Here is a 17,459-nt window from a genome sequence, read left to right on the forward strand (position 1 = left end):
AGTCAACAACTTGACTAATTTGGCTGGAATTATTCTTTTCATTTTGACTATAAAATTAGCTTGAGATTATTTTTTTGGCGATTCTGATATCTGATTTTAATAAATCGAAACAATCCCTATGATTGCAGTTTTAGTTCGATCAATTCGAACCGAACTGTGATCATTCTTAATTTCTACGTATAGTGCATGTAGCTCGTAAACATTTAACTTATTAGCTTGAATAAAAGATTATAAATATGAAAAATAAAAAAATAATTGTAAGAGGCCCACTACAGATTGTTAATGCATGAGGTTTTGTGTCTCCTACACTATAAATAGAGAAGCATAGAAGATCAATATGCTACAGATAAAGACATCTTCTTTATTTATTATAACATATATACATACATACAAATTAGCTAGGTTCTTAGAGCGAGAAGTGTTAGAGATCGAAACTAATTAAGTGTGATTATTGATTAATATCATCATATCATCATGTGTGGAACAGAGGCAACCTTTGTAGCCAAACACTCCCCAGTCTCAACTACTGCAAACACCATCTCTCACCACACAACACAAAACGCCGCCACTGCGCAAAATCTCGACTACACCAAGGTTATCAATCTTGATCAGTAAGTCATCTAATTACCGGCTTAAGTTTTTAGTTGAGATGAAACACATGCTTTAATTTGGTATTAGAGTCAACTCATACCAAAGATCATATGTTTGAATCTCTGTCGCCTCTTAAAAAAGAGACTATGATTCACGTGTTGAACATATATAATATATAAATATAAATGTGTGATCTAACTATCAGTTTAGACTTTGAAAGGATAATAAATTAAATTTGTGTGTTGAATAATATATATAGTGGAGATCCGGCGATGTACGAGTCGTACTGGAGAAAGATGGGGAAGAGTTGTGCGATAACGTTCGCCGGAGACGAGCGGCTGAGCTACTTTTCCCATGTAAAGAAGGTGTGTTGGTTCATGGAGCCGAAGCTTGAGGAAGAGATAAGGAGGTTGCATAATGTGGTCGGAAATGCGACGGTGGACAATCACGACGACTATATCGTCGTCGGAAACGGGTCCTCCCAGCTTATCCAGGCCGCCCTTTACGCTCTTTCTTCTCTTCATTCCGATCACCATACTCGCCCTATCAGTGTTGTTTCCGCAGCTCCTTACTACTCGGTATGTATGTTTTTAATATTTAAAACATACTTTTCAATATTTATCAAATTGTCACTATTTTCCCCCGAACTGCAACTTGCTTGCATGTTAGCCTGCATTTTTTACTTGAGACATTGTTTTCATATATATGATCTTCTATATATATATATATATGTGCGCGAACATATTTTCCTGTAAAAAATGTAAAAATTAAAAAAAAATCTTAATATTTCATATTTGATAATCAAGCTGGTGATTTTTGTAATTCTATTAAATTTAATTTTTGGCATGCACTCTAAGCTTAACAATGAATTCACTAATAACTAATAGTGTACTTAAGATCTAAAAAAGAAAGTGCATTCATGTTTTATGATGAGTGTAACGGAAGAGTGCATGCATGACACAAAACTTGATTCATTAGGTACATGCGACATAATGTTTCATTTGGCCGTAGCAAACGAACATTAACTTGTAGCGTAATATATTTGGGCGAGTACTATGTTGAATTGGTTATATTAATTAATTGTCCTTTTCCGAGTTCCGACCATTGAAGCATGGTAACATGGGATAATACAAAGATGCGAAACATTATTGCATTGCATTTAATGTTATTATTTCACACTAATCACATGATTAACTTCAAAATGCATCAATTGCTAGCGCAATATTAATTAACGCATGTGATTCTTTATTATTATATTTTTGAATGCGTGCAATATGAGAGCATCCCAATAGAGATTTTTATGTTGATTTTTGCAGAGTTAAAATCTGGTTGTATATGATTTTTAAGTGATGTAAGCTTTGGTTATTTCTGGATCTTCCTCCTTCCTGCAAAGACTTTAATTTGGTTTATGCAGAAGAAGAAAAAAATGCTTGGAGCGCATTGCGTGCCCCAACAAGCGCATGTTTCCCACGCGCCCGCTGGGCGCTTCAGAGTGGCCGCCAACTGACGGCCACTCTGAAATTGTGACCGTTGGTTACTTCTTTTTTTCTTTTTCTTTTTCTGTATCTTTTCTCTCTCTCATCTCTCTTATATGGCTTCTTAAAAGCTAACAAAAACCCTAACTATTGAGAATGCTCTGACAGTCATATCCGGAGATGATAGAGTTTTTACAGTCAAGGCTGTACAAATGGGAAGGAGATGCAAGGGAATTTGAGAAAGATGGGGCCTACATTGAGCTAGTAACATCACCAAATAATCCAGATGGGGTTTTAAGAAGATCAGTGGTGTTGAATAAAGGTGAAGGAAGTGTTGTGCATGATCTAGCTTATTACTGGCCACAGTACACTGCAATTACCTCCCCAGCCAACCATCCTCTTATGCTATTTACTGTCTCTAAATGCACTGGTCATGCTGGATCAAGAATTGGGTAATTCTTTTTTTACTTTTATCATATTTATTCAATTCATGCTTACTATATTTTAAGAGTTAATATCACTTTTGGTCCTATGACTATTGAGGTCTTGTTAATTTTAGTTCATGAGTTTCAAAACTGTCAATTTAGTACCCTAACTATTCAATTTTTCTTAATTTCGATCTATCCGGTCAAATTTTTAGCGAAAAATAACTGAAAAGACAAATTTACCATCAAAATTTATATTAGTAACTAAAAATATTACAGTATCTTTTTTCCGCTTGTTGTCGCCGGCAACCATTTTTCTGGTGGCAATAGAACATGCAAAAGCCCGGAGAAATGGTTGCCGACAACAACATGCGGAAAAAGATAATATTTTCAGTTATTATATTTTAAAATTTTGAGGGTAAATTTGTCTTTTTAGTTATTTTTTGTCGAAAATTTGATCGTATGGACCGAAATCAGTGTTGCAAAAATCCCGCCTAGGCGCCGATTAATCCTCGCTTAGGCGTACTAGTAGTCGCTAGGCGCTCCCCGAGCGCCCGATGAGCGCCTAGCGATTTTTTCAACCATGACCGAAATTGAGAAAAATTAAATAGGTAAGGTACCAAATTGATAATTTTGAAACTCATAGACCGAAATTAACAAGACCTCAATAGTTATAGGACCAAAAATAAAATTTATATATTTTAATTTGAAAAATAGTTTATTCTACTTTGATTGTAAAATAGTTGATATGATGCCACTTTGAAATTGCATGCATATATGCAGTTGGGCTATTGTAAAGAACAAAGAAGTGGCAAAGAAGATGACAAAGTTCATAGAGATAAGCACTATTGGGGTGTCAAAGGAATCACAGCTCAGGGCTGCAAAGATCTTGGGACTGGTCTCAGATAGCTGCACCACCTCCTTCAATCCTCAATTCCAAAACTTCTTTCAATATACCCACACCCTCATGTATCAAAGATGGCAAAAGTTGAGACAAGTTGTAAAGGCTTCTCATCTCTTCACTCTCCAGAAATATCCCATCCAGTATTGTCATTTTGCCAGAGACTTCACTGAGACACTCCCTGGTATGTAATATTATACAAATTTAACTTGTTTATTTATAAAATAATAATAATAATAAATGATATTTTGAGTAATAACTAATTACTTTTACATTATATTTTTCAATGAAATGTTATGTGAGTTGAAATTTTTGTATCACTTGATATAGTGATATTAAGTATATCATTCCGTGCCCAACTTAACCAAACCCGTGTCAAGGGTGGATTGGCACAACCCCGTATAAAAGACTATAATGTGCTCGCTTAGGCATAGCTACACGAATTGGGCCATGCTTGGGTTGACCCATTTATATTGGGTTCTTCGAACCCATGTAAGTCTAACCCACATTGTTATCTCTAACCTGACATGACTTTATCTAATTAATTTGTGATGAGGTTGACCACTTCATCAACAACCTTAATAAATATGAAAAATAACATCAGTTGTGGTAGTTTGATTTATATATTTTTTTAAAAAAAATTACATATTGGAAGTCTATATATATGTTGAAATGGTTGTATGTATGTGTTTGAACTGCAGCTTTTGCATGGATGATGTGCAAGGGAAGAGAAGAGGATTGTGAGAAGCTTTTGAGAGGGCACAAGATTTTGACAAGAAGTGGAACAAAATTTGGGGCTGACCCTAAATTTGTTAGGATAAGTATGCTGGGCAATGAAGATGACTTCAATATCTTTTTGCAAAGGCTATCCACTCTCCACCACCAAACTGTTACTGCATATAATTAGCACCATATATGCCTACTCATACATACTATCATACTAACATCTAATAACATATATACTTTATCGGATCGGTTGATCGATATTCAATTTCTCACAACATCATTGATATGATTTGTATCTACATATGCTTTTGTCGTTTTATTTTGTTATCTTGTGCTTGCAGAAGAAAATGTGGGAGGGTCACCCTGCATTATTGTGTGATCCACAACTAAGAATTAATGGAATGAAGTTTATTATGGTTGATATAGAAAATGGCTTAAAGTTAAATTAAAACTCTTAAAAAAATTATTATTAATGTGCATTTTGATATGATTAATAGACTGAATATATATAACTCAATAAAGTCCATTAATTCATGTCAATGACCTTGTAGTCTACTGACACAAAATGACTCACTCAAATTGGATGTCATTCATGAATTCCAATTACAGTGAGGACAATATTAAATTTTTGTGCTTCAGTAGGAAAAATGAATAGACTAATATATGTAAAATTTTAAAACATTATTATTACTTAATTGTCACCAAGTTTTTAACTAATATATATATATGGTTAGGTATGAAACTAGCCATGCTTGTATACACCATATAGACAAAACTTAAAAGCTAAATTATTAAGTATATACAGTGCGAAGTGAATCAATGTGCAGACTGAATTGATTAAAAGGCACAAACCTTCATATTAGGTGGCTGTCCTGTCAACATGTCTTTGAACTATTTCAAATGCATTGTTAGGATAAGCATTGATAGTAATTATTGAGTACTATCAAACATTTTCAAATGCATTATTAAGCATTTCTAAATGTCTTATCAAACATTTCAAAATGCGCAATCCTAATTACAGAAAATTATAAAAATAATATGCCAATACAATTTTTTTCATTGATTTTTAATTTTTTATCATGTTTAAATAGACGAACCAGATATATATGTCCGTACCTGAATTGTTATCCACATGTACACTTAGCTCGAATGACATAATATTATAGTTTAATATAAAGCACAAATACATCATCTAATTGTTTGAAAATAATTTTTCGAGTTTCCAAATACACTCTAAGCTTGGGATTGGCTTTTTTTTTGGTTTGTGCTGACTAAGGAATAACATGTGGATTTTTTATTTTTTGAATTTTTAATTTCCACGTTCTTCGAATAGCCTAGTTATCCAAGCAAAGTTCAGACTAAAAGCCATCGCCATTACAGCTCTGCTTGGCATTGTCTATGCGCTCCGACAAGGTTCCCGGAAGAATTGTTCTGCACAATCCCTACCGTCAAACCGTCGCAAAATACCCTCAGATATCACGCCCTGGTCCTCTAAGATCCGGCCTTGAAACTGACCCTAGCTAACATCTAAACCGAGCTGCGTGAGAAATTGTGAGTGCTATCACAATTCAACTCAATTTTTTTGATTGTTTATTTTCATTTGTTGGTTTTTTCGCTCTGACGACGACGTTGGTATGGAATCTTCTGGTTTGATTTGGCTTATTTTAACATTGTGGATTTCTTTTGGATGATTTGCATTGTAATTCAATCCCCAATTTTGTTAGGGCTTAAGTTCGTGAAAGATAAATCTGCCAAACTAAAGCAAGCAAGTGAAACAGATCATTACGTTGAACTCAGTGTAAGAACTCTCTCCCACACTCATTCCTTTGTTCTTTATCTTTATGTGTTCCCTTCCAAAGTAAGACTTTGTTGGACACTTGAGAAAAATGCAATGGTAGGATGAGCAGTTTATACTTAGGAACAGTAATACAAGTGGCAAACTTTAGGCACTAAACATTCAATTTCAACATTCCATTGTAGTATCCGTGTGCCATTTCAATATCCTATCTTCACTAGAATTCTGAATTCAATATGAGTTTGCATATGATAGTCTTATTTTACTGGAAAATAAATCTTTCTTTGACTTATTAAATGGAATATTATGCACTCTTTGGAAAGCAGGCTTTGGGGTTTTCCTCAAATTTTCTGGATCCTACCTGTCAAATACACATTGTGCCTGTGATTTTTGAATTACTTTCATTGGTGTAATCTACTTGAGGAAATAGAATTTCCGCAGAATCACCTGTAGCCATTGATTTGCAAGATCCATTAGATTAAATTATTGCTCTTTAAATTTGGTAGCATGAAAAGGGGCTTATGGATAATGTTTTCCCCAATCTTATTGTCTCAATTAATATTTCCCCCTTCCTCTCATGAAATTGAGTTTGAGGGGAGATAGAATAAGGTGCAAGATGTGAAATTCATTGAAACATTATGGTGCAAGTCATGAGAACTTATGGTTATTCTTGGCCATGCTGGTTTTTCTTCTTTTTTTAATAAATAAATGTATAAGCTGCTCAAAATTGTGTGAAATTTTCAATCTTGAATAATAACACTGAACTGATTGTCCTTGCCCTTCCTTTTGATGAAGCATAGTAGTAGATTAGTTTAGCAAATTTTACAGTAATTTTTTATCCATTTAGATATGCAATGAGAATTCAAGATCATCCCAAGCAGTGCTTTATTTTATACATCACATTGGTGCTAATTTCCAGCACGGTTTCATGTCTCCACAAGGTTAGTCATCTTACTTGTTTTGGTTAAGTACATAGATATGTCCTTTTTCTACCAAAATCATGTAAAAAAGGCCAGATCATAATAATTCTTAATTCTTGAAATCACTTCTAATTTGATATCAAGATTTAATCAATTCTTGATCACCTGGATGCCAAACTCTATCAGTGCATCCTTCATTTTAATGGTTTTCCATTATCTACAAACTGAAATATTTATTTGTCTCCATTCCAGGTGGCTCCTTCTCATAATAAATATATTACAGATTCATACTTTAAGGAACACAATAGCTTGACAGATTCAAAATTTGAAGATTACATTGCTCAAGGAATTGCTTATGGATCACGTGAGTTGTTGGAAGAACTCAAAGTTGGGACGAATATTATATCTGTGCATCAAAAACTGATTGGTGAAGGTTCACATCGTCATCAAAAACTGATTGATAATGATAGATGACGATGTGAACCTTCACCAATCAGTTTTTGATGCACAGATATAATATTCGTCCCAACTTTGAGTTCTTCCAACAACTCACATGATGAGATATACTAGCAGAAGCAGTCTTCACTCCTTTCCTGTGATGAGAGTTCTTACTGAAAATAGCAAACTCCACAACACACATCCACTTTCTACAAACAATCTACGATTTGATGCAAACTCCACAGCACACCTACAAACAATCCAACATTGCAATTTTGATACAGGTTTCATACATATCCACTTTCTACAAGCTTCACCAACAATCTTTAAAGAAAGGCCAATTGTGTGAGTGAATTTTAATACAAAAACTTAGTGATAACTACTGTTTGGTTTGGTGGAGGTGAAACTGTGTGTACTGAACTACTATAAAGGTACTGGATAAATACAACATTTTACATATTTACCATTACAGAAATAGGGTGTTTAATTCTAATGACATTTGAAATACCATTAAAAAATACAGCTTTAATGGTAGATGTTGAATCTTAATATGAAAGTCTGGATTCTCACGAATTAGAAATATAGCTTTCCCATGGCCAGTACTAGGGGTGTAAATAGGCCAGGCCAGGCCAGGCTTTGTATATTTAGGCCTAGGCCTGTTATGAAAATACAAAGCCTGGGCCTGAGCCTGGGCCTGGGCCTGTATGTAGGTTTCATAATAGGCCTGAGCCTGGGCCTACGGAAGGCCTGGCCTGGCCTGAAAGCCTATTTAAAGGCCTATATAATATATAGGCCTTTAAAAAGGCTTCAAAATATGTATTAAATAGGCTTTTCAACGTATTTATACCTATACAAAATTTATAAAAACATAATAATACATACATAAAATCACAACTTTACGTATCAGTATCATATTATAAAATTATAACTCATCAATATACCAAAAAAAAATAACAATTCAAGCCTTCAACTCTATCTCTTCTTGTCCAAATTCCACCATTTCCACCTACAGATTTATTAGGCATTAAGAGAGAATAACTCAAATTAAGCTACAACTTCAAATGAAAACAGAGAATACAATCCAGCAACTTCAAATGCAAACAAAGAATACTTCAAATTGATAGGCATTAAGAGAGAATAACTCAAATCAAGTTTACATATTAAGCATTAACATCACTTTCATCCTCAAATCAATTTTCAAATCGAGAGGCATTAACAGAGAATAACCCAAATTACATATATGTTTACAAAACAGCAGTTAGTAGTATGTTTACTAGACATTATTAATAAAAACTTTATTAGTATTTGGAATTTCAATATATTAACCAATGGCCTTTTTTGCAGAACTCATATAAGCCTAGCTATTATAATAATCTTTTTTGAATGAATTTGCAGAACAAAACCCACAAGTCAACAACACCCATTTTCTGGAAAATCACACACATACATATACACTACCTGAACCAGACAACAACACCCACAACACCACCCATGAGAGCACTAAATAGTGAATATACACTACCTGAACCAGTCGGAGTCACCGCCTCGCCGTTTAGCCTCGCCAATGACCTGAGCTGTAGATCTGTATCAACCTTTTCTGCAATTTCAAGTAAAATACAAGAAAATGAAACTTGTTTACCTTTTAAGTCCTTAACAGATCTGTATCCAAATACTTCAATTTAGAGATGCATTATAAAATATACAAGAAAAAAAAAAACAAAAAAGTATATAATACATACCTCCTGTACTCCTGGGCAGAAGCGACGGCTGAGACGCGACGGTGCCGGGGAGGAGAAGCGACGGCGGGGGGAAGCGTCGGCGAGGCTGGGCAGACGCGACGGCGGGGGAGACGTCCACGACGGTCGAAGGCTGATCTGCAGTTTCTTGGACGACGCCGGAGCAGATGCGACGACGGTGGGAGAGGTCGGCGAGGCTGGGCAGACGCGACGACGGTCGACGACGTGGGTTGACGGCAGACGCGACGACGGTCGACGGTCGAGAATGGAAACGGGCAGACGGCTAACGAGCTGAGTAGGAATTAGGATTTAGGATGATTAAGTGATTAGGGATTTTAGGATTTAGGGTAAACTAGTTAGATATATACAGTAGGGTTATGTTGTAAATATTAAAAGTTATTAGTTATAAAATATTTTATATATATATATATATATATATATATATATANCAAAAAAAAAAAAAAAAAGCCAATCCCAAGCTTAGAGTGTATTTGGAAACTCGAAAAATTATTTTCAAACAATTAGATGATGTATTTGTGCTTTATATTAAACTATAATATTATGTCATTCGAGCTAAGTGTACATGTGGATAACAATTCAGGTACGGACATATATATCTGGTTCGTCTATTTAAACATGATAAAAAATTAAAAATCAATGAAAAAAATGGTATTGGCATATTATTTTTATAATTTTCTGTAATTAGGATTGCGCATTTTGAAATGTTTGATAAGACATTTGAAAATGCTAAATGTTTGAAAGAACGCGTTGATAGTAAGTTCACATCACAATATTTCTACAACTTCATTTAAGCTATATAATTTCCTTGCCCTATATTTCTTTTATTTAATAGATGAAGTCAGAATTTCAAGCTCATATACAGCCACCAAAGTATGGTTTAATCATGACTGTAAAGAATTTACAGATTTCAAAGCTAGGTAATATTTTATTCCAGATTTGTTTTTTTTTTTTACAACAATTCATAAATGTTATATTCTATATTTAAAACATTTTTACAATGTTGAATTAAATTTCAGTTTGAAGGTTGATCACACTCCCCTTAGAAGCATAAACAGTATGTCCATGTTGTCATACGGTAATAGTGTCGACAACAATTCCAAAACTCCAGTGATAGTGAGCACTATCATTGATTTGTATGGCAGGGCTGAGGTATGTCAATTTTCCAGTTGCATGTGAAGGAATTATTGTACAGTTTTACTCAAAAATAAATGTTTTTTATGTTTACTTATACAGGAAGGTCATTATTTTGTACCTGCTAAAATTGTTGGATTGGAGAGTGGTCGGCATTGGTATTATACTTCTTGCAGTGCTAAAGGATGCTTTAAGAAGCTTGATCCAAACCAGGGTAGTTTGAAGTGTGACAAGTGTTTTGTTAGTTGCCCCGAAATAACACTGAGGTACAGATTAATTGTTAGGGTTGTTGACAAGACAAGTGATGCTCCATTATTACTTTGGGACAAGGAATGCACTGAACTTATTGGAATGTCTGCATTTGATTTGAAAAGCAAATATTCACAGGTATATGCATTTTTTGCCTAATAAGAAACTTTAGAAAAAAGTATTAAGTAGTTTAACTAAGTTTTGTTTTCTTTGGCAGGATGATTCTGAGATTCCAACTGAATTGGAATCTCTTCGTAACAAAGCAATGGTTTTCAAAGTTTCAATTAAGGACGAGCATCTTAAAAACCCTGCAAAACCAATTCCAGTTTTGAAAATAACTAATGATCAAGAGTTAGTTTCAGTGTACTGTCCATCATTGACTGATGATCATGATGAGTTGTCAAAACTGATTGGTGAAGAACTACAAGATGAGGAGTCTGATGTACATAACTAATCCATACACTTAATCTAAGTTTTAAAATCAATAGTCTAAACCAAATATATATTTTCTTATACAGGACAGTGAATCTGGAGATGAAGCTAGCAGCCCAGCTGTGCAACAAAGTCTCAAAGCCATACGAGAGGATAGTTCTGAAAAAGTTGAGCCAGGGGCCACCAAAAGATGTCTGCTAGCTGAAAAAGTTGAGCCAGGGGCCACCAAAAGATGTCTGCTAGATGAAAAAGTTGAGCCAGGGGCCACCAAAAGATGTCTGCTAGACCAATTTTCATCCAGTCAAGCCACCAAAAGATGTCTGCTAGACCAATTTTCATCCAGTCAAGATGTGAAAAGATCTAAGGCTTTTATAATCAAGCAGGAAAAAAATTAATCCTGGGAAAAATCTTCCTATTTTGGTGGTGTTCTTGATCAATCTTTTAGTATGCACTTTGTATTAATTCTGTTTGATTATGTATTCATGGATTGCTTATTTTGTTATGATGTTTGTGGACTCAATGGACAAGATGCACTTTGAGTGCGTTATCATTGGACAGTATGCACTTTACAGTGCAATATATTTTGGACAATATATAATGTAATTGCACTTTACAGTGCAATATATTTTGAACAATATGTTTTGTAATTGCACTTTACAGTGCAATATATTTTGGATAATATGTTTTATAATTGCATCTCTTTGCATTCCACTATATGTTTTCCTATATTATATTCTATTTGTTATTCTTTATTGTTTAATTGCAATCCTTTCTAAAATTTGATGTAGTCCTTCTATATACTTAAATGATAAATAACTTAAACGATTATGATTTATTAAAAAAACAAATATAACGTTTCAGTTGTTCATTCAAACATGGCCATAATTTGATCACATGACATTTTCTGGAAATAAAATACTCATAATATTTTAAAATATAACACTGATGTCAAATTCATATCACTTACGTGTGAGATATACTAGCAGAAGCAGTCTTCACTCCTTTCCTGTGATGAGAGTTCTTACTGAAAATAGCAAACTCCACAACACACATCCACTTTCTACAAACAATCTAAGATTTGATGCAAACTCCACAGCACACCTACAAACAATCCAACATTGCAATTTTGATACAGGTTTCATACATATCCACTTTCTACAAGCTTCACCAACAATCTTTAAAGAAAGGCCAATTGTGTGAGTGAATTTTAATACAAAAACTTAGTGATAACTACTGTTTGGTTTGGTGGAGGTGAAACTGTGTGTACTGAACTACTATAAAGGTACTGGATAAATACAACATTTTACATATTTACCATTACAGAAATAGGGTGTTTAATTCTAATGACATTTGAAATACCATTAAAAAATACAGCTTTAATGGTAGATGTTGAATCTTAATATGAAAGTCTGGATTCTCACGAATTAGAAATATAGCTTTCCCATGGCCAGTACTAGGGGTGTAAATAGGCCAGGCCAGGCTTTGTATATTTAGGCCTAGGCCTGTTATGAAAATACAAAGCCTGGGCCTGAGCCTGGGCCTACGGAAGGCCTGGCCTGGCCTGAAAGCCTATTTAAAGGCCTATATAATATATAGGCCTTTAAAAAGGCTTCAAAATATGTATTAAATAGGCTTTTCAACGTATTTATACCTATACAAAATTTATAAAAACATAATAATACATACATAAAATCACAACTTTACGTATCAGTATCATATTATAAAATTATAACTCATCAATATACCAAAAAAAAATAACAATTCAAGCCTTCAACTCTATCTCTTCTTGTCCAAATTCCACCATTTCCACCTACAGATTTATTAGGCATTAAGAGAGAATAACTCAAATTAAGCTACAACTTCAAATGAAAACAGAGAATACAATCCAGCAACTTCAAATGCAAACAAAGAATACTTCAAATTGATAGGCATTAAGAGAGAATAACTCAAATCAAGTTTACATATTAAGCATTAACATCACTTTCATCCTCAAATCAATTTTCAAATCGAGAGGCATTAACAGAGAATAACCCAAATTACATATATGTTTACAAAACAGCAGTTAGTAGTATGTTTACTAGACATTATTAATAAAAACTTTATTAGTATTTGGAATTTCAATATATTAACCAATGGCCTTTTTTGCAGAACTCATATAAGCCTAGCTATTATAATAATCTTTTTTGAATGAATTTGCAGAACAAAACCCACAAGTCAACAACACCCATTTTCTGGAAAATCACACACATACATATACACTACCTGAACCAGACAACAACACCCACAACACCACCCATGAGAGCACTAAATAGTGAATATACACTACCTGAACCAGTCGGAGTCACCGCCTCGCCGTTTAGCCTCGCCAATGACCTGAGCTGTAGATCTGTATCAACCTTTTCTGCAATTTCAAGTAAAATACAAGAAAATGAAACTTGTTTACCTTTTAAGTCCTTAACAGATCTGTATCCAAATACTTCAATTTAGAGATGCATTATAAAATATACAAGAAAAAAAAAAACAAAAAAGTATATAATACATACCTCCTGTACTCCTGGGCAGAAGCGACGGCTGAGACGCGACGGTGCCGGGGAGGAGAAGCGACGGCGGGGGGAAGCGTCGGCGAGGCTGGGCAGACGCGACGGCGGGGGAGACGTCCACGACGGTCGAAGGCTGATCTGCAGTTTCTTGGACGACGCCGGAGCAGATGCGACGACGGTGGGAGAGGTCGGCGAGGCTGGGCAGACGCGACGACGGTCGACGACGTGGGTTGACGGCAGACGCTACGACGGTCGACGGTCGAGAATGGAAACGGGCAGACGGCTAACGAGCTGAGTAGGAATTAGGATTTAGGATGATTAAGTGATTAGGGATTTTAGGATTTAGGGTAAACTAGTTAGATATATACAGTAGGGTTATATTGTAAATATTAAAAGTTATTAGTTATAAAATATTTTATATATATATATATATATATATATATATATAAATAAACAGGCCGGGCCTGCAGGCTTGTAGGCCAGGCCTTTCACATGTAAGCCTGGGCCTATTTAAGTATATAGGCTTTAAATTAAGCCTAAGCCTGGCCTGTTTTGCTAAACAGGCCAGGCCGTAGGCCCCTATTAAAGGCCTGGCCTATTTACACCCCTAGCCAGTACCTTAACAATATCTAATACTGCAGTTATACCAAACAGTTAAATAATGAAGAAATAGCCAACAACATATTCTTTCTGAATATTTCATTTTACATCAACCAAAAATTTCAAAAACTTTTTTCAAATAAAAAATCTAAAACTTTTTCCAAAAACTAACAAGAAGAATTAGAGCTAACCTGTGAGGAGTCTTGGTCTATCTGGTGGTAGTATAAGGATCACATTACATTTTCTAGAAAAGTTTTAGTGCGTTTGCAATCCAGCTGTATTCCCGCTTTAGCTGACATTGGGAATGTAAAAACAAATTTACAGAGTTTACTTTTTGAGTTTCCTGCATTGGGGAGTACACTCCTATATATGTGTGTATACTTCTTATCTTAAAAATCATTTCAACCAAGACTCTTCTGATTCTTTAACCATTCCAACTCTTTAATTCTCTTAAAAGCCTCTGTCATTTGGTTCCAGAACACAAATCCTGCAGAATGAGAAAAATAACCACTTCAACAATCATAGGAAGAAAGAGGAAGCCACAATTTTCTCCAAATCCAGGTATTACAACCTTAATTCCTAACTGCATAAATCATCACATTTAATTCTCATCATGTGCAAATATCTCAACAACTGTGTTAAGAAGAACAATATAGGTACAAATAAAGCAGGAAAATACTGGACTGTTAATCACTAATGAATAACTCTTACAGTATATTTAAATATGTATTGCATATAAATTATGTTTAGTAACCCCATTTAAGAAATGTATTCGGTAACCAAGAAACTTAAACATTAACTAATTCTTTCTCAGTAAAAATTAACCAAGATACTTGAAAGAAACACTAACATAACCTCAGATTCATAAAGACGAAAAATATAGAACAAAGGATAGGGCAGAGAGTTGAAATAAACACTAACGAAAACCACAGAAGACGAAATCGAAGAAGCTATAGAAAAAATTTTCCTATGATAAAGGTTTTAGGTGGATGATTTTGGCTTGCTTTCCATTTGCTGCGTAGAGGGATGTAGTAATAGGTTAGGGCAGAGAGGCGAAGAAGACGACTGGAAAATAGGATAGGGCCTAGGGGGGTTTGGTTTGATACTTTGATCCACATTCTGTGTCTTATATTTGTTGGGTTTTTGGACCGCGTTTGGGCTGCATTAGTGGGCTAGGATGTTGGGTAGTTAATTAATACACATAATACTAGGTATGTACATGCATTGGGCATGTTAAATAATAAACTATATTTTTTGAATAATAATAATAATAATTTGTAATAATATTAAATTTACCTCTAATAATTAAATAATTATATATATATATATATATATATATATATGAATATATATATACACATATACATATACATATTGATATTGATATATTTATTTATTTATTGTAAGTGGAAATTCAATTTATTTGTGTGTAAATAAAATTATTATTATGATGTCCTTTAAAAAAGAATTATTGAGTTCAGTATTAATTACCTTCCTGTATACAATTTGATTTATATTGGATGTGTAATACTTATTTGATTTAGTAAAAAAATATTTTGATGCAGACGACAAAGAAAATTTATCTGATAATATTGACATCACTACTATCAGCAACCCTCAAAGTGAGAATATTTTCATACAAGGTGCACCATTCAACACTCCTACTAGCCAGATCATGCCCGGTACAATATTTTTTCGTATTCCAACAATTGTTTGATTTATTTCTATTTTTTCATACAATTTTTTTATTATATTTCATTTTTACTTTTTTCAAAACTATTGTATATTCTTCATAAAAAAAATTTGTAATTAAATATTTATCATTTTGAAAACTCTAATCACGTTCCCTTATTACACACTCTAAGCATGTTGTTTCCCCACATTATATTACAAGTTATTTATTTCTTTACATTTGACCGTATTAATTAACAATATTTAAATTGGAGAGACGAAATATCAAGTGGCTTACGATCTAATTAAACTCTACTACATTTTGAAATCCAACCATTGCGTTTTTTATTTATTTCTTTATTTACTGTTATCTAATATTTTTTTATTTCANGCATATAAATTATGTTTAGTAACCCCATTTAAGAAATGTATTCGGTAACCAAGAAACTTAAACATTAACTAATTCTTTCTCAGTAAAAATTAACCAAGATACTTGAAAGAAACACTAACATAACCTCAGATTCATAAAGACGAAAAATATAGAACAAAGGATAGGGCAGAGAGTTGAAATAAACACTAACGAAAACCACAGAAGACGAAATCGAAGAAGCTATAGAAAAAATTTTCCTATGATAAAGGTTTTAGGTGGATGATTTTGGCTTGCTTTCCATTTGCTGCGTAGAGGGATGTAGTAATAGGTTAGGGCAGAGAGGCGAAGAAGACGACTGGAAAATAGGATAGGGCCTAGGGGGGTTTGGTTTGATACTTTGATCCACATTCTGTGTCTTATATTTGTTGGGTTTTTGGACCGCGTTTGGGCTGCATTAGTGGGCTAGGATGTTGGGTAGTTAATTAATACACATAATACTAGGTATGTACATGCATTGGGCATGTTAAATAATAAACTATATTTTTTGAATAATAATAATAATAATTTGTAATAATATTAAATTTACCTCTAATAATTAAATAATTATATATATATATATATATATATATATATGAATATATATATACACATATACATATACATATTGATATTGATATATTTATTTATTTATTGTAAGTGGAAATTCAATTTATTTGTGTGTAAATAAAATTATTATTATGATGTCCTTTAAAAAAGAATTATTGAGTTCAGTATTAATTACCTTCCTGTATACAATTTGATTTATATTGGATGTGTAATACTTATTTGATTTAGTAAAAAAATATTTTGATGCAGACGACAAAGAAAATTTATCTGATAATATTGACATCACTACTATCAGCAACCCTCAAAGTGAGAATATTTTCATACAAGGTGCACCATTCAACACTCCTACTAGCCAGATCATGCCCGGTACAATATTTTTTCGTATTCCAACAATTGTTTGATTTATTTCTATTTTTTCATACAATTTTTTTATTATATTTCATTTTTACTTTTTTCAAAACTATTGTATATTCTTCATAAAAAAAATTTGTAATTAAATATTTATCATTTTGAAAACTCTAATCACGTTCCCTTATTACACACTCTAAGCATGTTGTTTCCCCACATTATATTACAAGTTATTTATTTCTTTACATTTGACCGTATTAATTAACAATATTTAAATTGGAGAGACGAAATATCAAGTGGCTTACGATCTAATTAAACTCTACTACATTTTGAAATCCAACCATTGCGTTTTTTATTTATTTCTTTATTTACTGTTATCTAATATTTTTTTATTTCAATTTGATATAACATGATGCAATAAACTATCTCCTAAGACTTATATTTTTTTTTTTTAATAAAATTGAAATCTCTATTTCTCCTTGCA

At 33.4% G+C, this 17,459-nt stretch overlaps 1 protein-coding gene and 3 long non-coding RNA genes across 8 annotated transcripts; 2 read left to right on the forward strand and 2 right to left on the reverse strand.

Annotated features, from left to right (window-relative positions):
- Positions 1-402: 402 nt before the first annotated feature.
- On the forward strand, positions 403-4,539 carry LOC116005080 (L-tryptophan--pyruvate aminotransferase 1-like). Its single transcript, XM_031245314.1, has 5 exons — positions 403-611; positions 851-1,169; positions 2,235-2,518; positions 3,275-3,576; positions 4,094-4,539. The coding sequence occupies exons 1-5, from the start codon at positions 475-477 to the stop codon at positions 4,297-4,299; spliced, it is 1,248 nt and encodes a 415-aa protein (XP_031101174.1). The 5' UTR covers positions 403-474; the 3' UTR covers positions 4,300-4,539.
- Positions 4,540-5,444: 905 nt separating this feature from the next.
- LOC116003504 lies at positions 5,445-7,219 on the forward strand. The gene is made up of 4 exons (XR_004094668.1): positions 5,445-5,669; positions 5,843-5,916; positions 6,761-6,854; positions 7,086-7,219. It is a non-coding gene; the product is annotated as an uncharacterized LOC116003504 (long non-coding RNA).
- Positions 7,220-7,313: 94 nt separating this feature from the next.
- On the reverse strand, positions 7,314-9,353 carry LOC116003505. Of its 3 annotated transcripts, XR_004094670.1 has the most exons (4): positions 9,011-9,353; positions 8,794-8,868; positions 8,213-8,277; positions 7,314-7,521 (listed from the first exon to the last, which is right to left on the reverse strand). It is a non-coding gene; the product is annotated as an uncharacterized LOC116003505 (long non-coding RNA). The 3 variants fall into 3 exon arrangements; XR_004094671.1 differs by lacking the exon at positions 8,213-8,277 and having other exon boundaries at positions 7,478-7,521; positions 9,011-9,352; XR_004094669.1 differs by lacking the exon at positions 7,314-7,521 and having other exon boundaries at positions 8,101-8,277; positions 9,011-9,352.
- A 691-nt stretch (positions 9,354-10,044) lies between these two features.
- LOC116003503 lies at positions 10,045-13,714 on the reverse strand. 3 transcript variants are annotated; one of them, XR_004094667.1, is made up of 5 exons: positions 13,384-13,714; positions 13,167-13,241; positions 12,586-12,650; positions 11,808-11,941; positions 10,045-10,420 (listed from the first exon to the last, which is right to left on the reverse strand). It is a non-coding gene; the product is annotated as an uncharacterized LOC116003503 (long non-coding RNA). The 3 variants fall into 3 exon arrangements; XR_004094665.1 differs by lacking the exon at positions 12,586-12,650 and having other exon boundaries at positions 13,384-13,712; XR_004094666.1 differs by lacking the exons at positions 10,045-10,420; positions 12,586-12,650 and adding an exon at positions 11,016-11,034 and having other exon boundaries at positions 13,384-13,712.
- Between the last annotated feature and the right edge of the window lie 3,745 nt (positions 13,715-17,459).

This window comes from Ipomoea triloba, chromosome 14, assembly GCF_003576645.1.
Source record: "Ipomoea triloba cultivar NCNSP0323 chromosome 14, ASM357664v1".
Taxonomy (NCBI): Eukaryota; Viridiplantae; Streptophyta; class Magnoliopsida; order Solanales; family Convolvulaceae; genus Ipomoea; species Ipomoea triloba.